Source organism: Nematolebias whitei, chromosome 13, assembly GCF_014905685.2.
Source record: "Nematolebias whitei isolate Nwh7 chromosome 13, NemWhi1, whole genome shotgun sequence".
Classification (NCBI taxonomy): Eukaryota; Metazoa; Chordata; class Actinopteri; order Cyprinodontiformes; family Rivulidae; genus Nematolebias; species Nematolebias whitei.
The window spans coordinates 5,099,243-5,101,004 of NC_056510.1; the positions used below are offsets into that span (position 1 = coordinate 5,099,243).

The following is a 1,762-nucleotide window of genomic DNA, read 5'->3' on the forward strand; positions in this document are numbered from 1 at the left end:
CACGGTGGTGGCAGCATCATGCTGAGAACACTGTCCTGCAGTGAAGCTGAGCTTCATCTCAGACTGTCCAGAACTCACCTGTAACCTGACGTCTGTTCTGTCCACCTGTCTCCACAGACACCAACACCTCTTCGACTCCAGATAAAGTCTCAGAAGATGTAAACATGGACACATCACTGAGCTCTGTCCAATCAGAAGGCAGCACACCTTCACAGGTAAGTTGGTGACACACGTGTTCATGTGTTCAGAGTGATGATGTCATCAGGTCCAGGTTCTTTATCTGAGAAAATGAGACACAGAAGAGCTGGACTCAGTTTAACTCAAACACAAGAGCAAGACAATAAAATACATGAATGATCTAAAAAAGTTAAGTCAGGTCCTCTGGACGGTTCCTAAAAACAAAAAAATGTAGAAGCGTTTCGTTTTTCATCTGAAAGACGTAGCAGTGAAACTTACCAGACAGCTGAATATATAGACCATTATTCAACACCATTATCAAATAAACATGTGAGTTACATTAAGGACACATATGACATCATCAACAAAATAACAAACCTTCATTTACCCTCAGCTGCTCTCCTGTTTACTGTGGATGTGGACAGCTTGTACACTAATATCGATACCAGAGACGGTTTGGAAGCAGGAAAACAAATATTCCAGAAACAACTCGATACCAAGAGACCTGATGAGGAGCTGCTTCAGTTGCTGGAAATAAAATTTTGAATTTAATGGGGAGTTTTTTCTACAAACCAAAGGCACAGCCATGGGCAAAAAGTTTGCTCCTGCATATGCAAATATAATCATGGCAGCGTTACATAAATGTCAAAAGCAACCTCTGCATTACTGCAGGTATCTAGAAGACATTTGGGGAGTCTGGACCCACTCAGAGAGCGACTTGGAGGACTTGTTGGACTCGCTGAACACTCATAATCCCTCCATAAAACTCACTAAAAATCACACAACAGTGGACTTTTTGGACACGACCACATATAAAGAAAGGCACACAGTTTCAAAGATGCCACAGACTGGACGTTAGAGTCTTTTTTAAGAAAACAGACACACACGCTTTATTACATAAGACCAGCCATCACCCGAGGCGCACATATGCTGGATTAATAAAATCACAACTATTGAGAATCCACAGAATTTGTACACAACAATCGGACTTTCAAATTGCCACCAAAGTGCTGTTTTCAGGTTTGCCCACAAGAGGGCGCTCAAGGTCCTTCCTGAGAGAGTGTTTGAAAACCTTCCACTTCTGTGGTACAGTTGGTCAGAAAGGTAAAACGCAACTTTGTTAAATTCCAGGAAGAAAGACAAAAACTAACAAATTGCAAGATTATTGCAGAAGAAACAAAAACTTGTAGGACCATCTGGTCCATGCAAAATTAAAACCTCTAACCTCTAAATTTTTTTCACCAAATAAAATGGGTACAAAATAAATTTCACAAGGAGGTCTTTGAAACAGAAAGAACAAGCAACCCCAAATCCAAAAACTGTATCTGATCACTTGAGCTTTGCGGCTCACAATATGTGGGTGAGACGGGCAATACCATGCTGACCAGATTCACCGAGCACAGATACAACATCCAGAGGACACGAGAAACACACACTCCTCTGGTCCAGCATTTTATTTTACATGGGTGGAATAGGCCACAGCTCTGCAGGCCAATCCTACGTGGTCTGTGGCCCAGAGAAGGAGATCAGAGAGGATTTGGATCCAGAACCTGGACACTACAACACCCAAGGGGCTAAATCAAAT

At 42.1% G+C, this 1,762-nt stretch overlaps 1 protein-coding gene across 1 annotated transcript in view; it reads right to left on the reverse strand.

The window, feature by feature from the left end:
* The window catches only part of LOC119419777 (interferon-induced protein 44-like), an 11,002-nt gene extending 10,836 nt beyond the window's left edge, over positions 1 to 166 (reverse strand). The window contains exon 1 of the mRNA XM_037687160.1: positions 79 to 166. Coding sequence (XP_037543088.1) covers positions 79 to 166 — 88 coding nt within the window. The remainder of the gene's footprint in view (positions 1 to 78) is intronic.
* Positions 167 to 1,762: the final 1,596 nt, after the last annotated feature.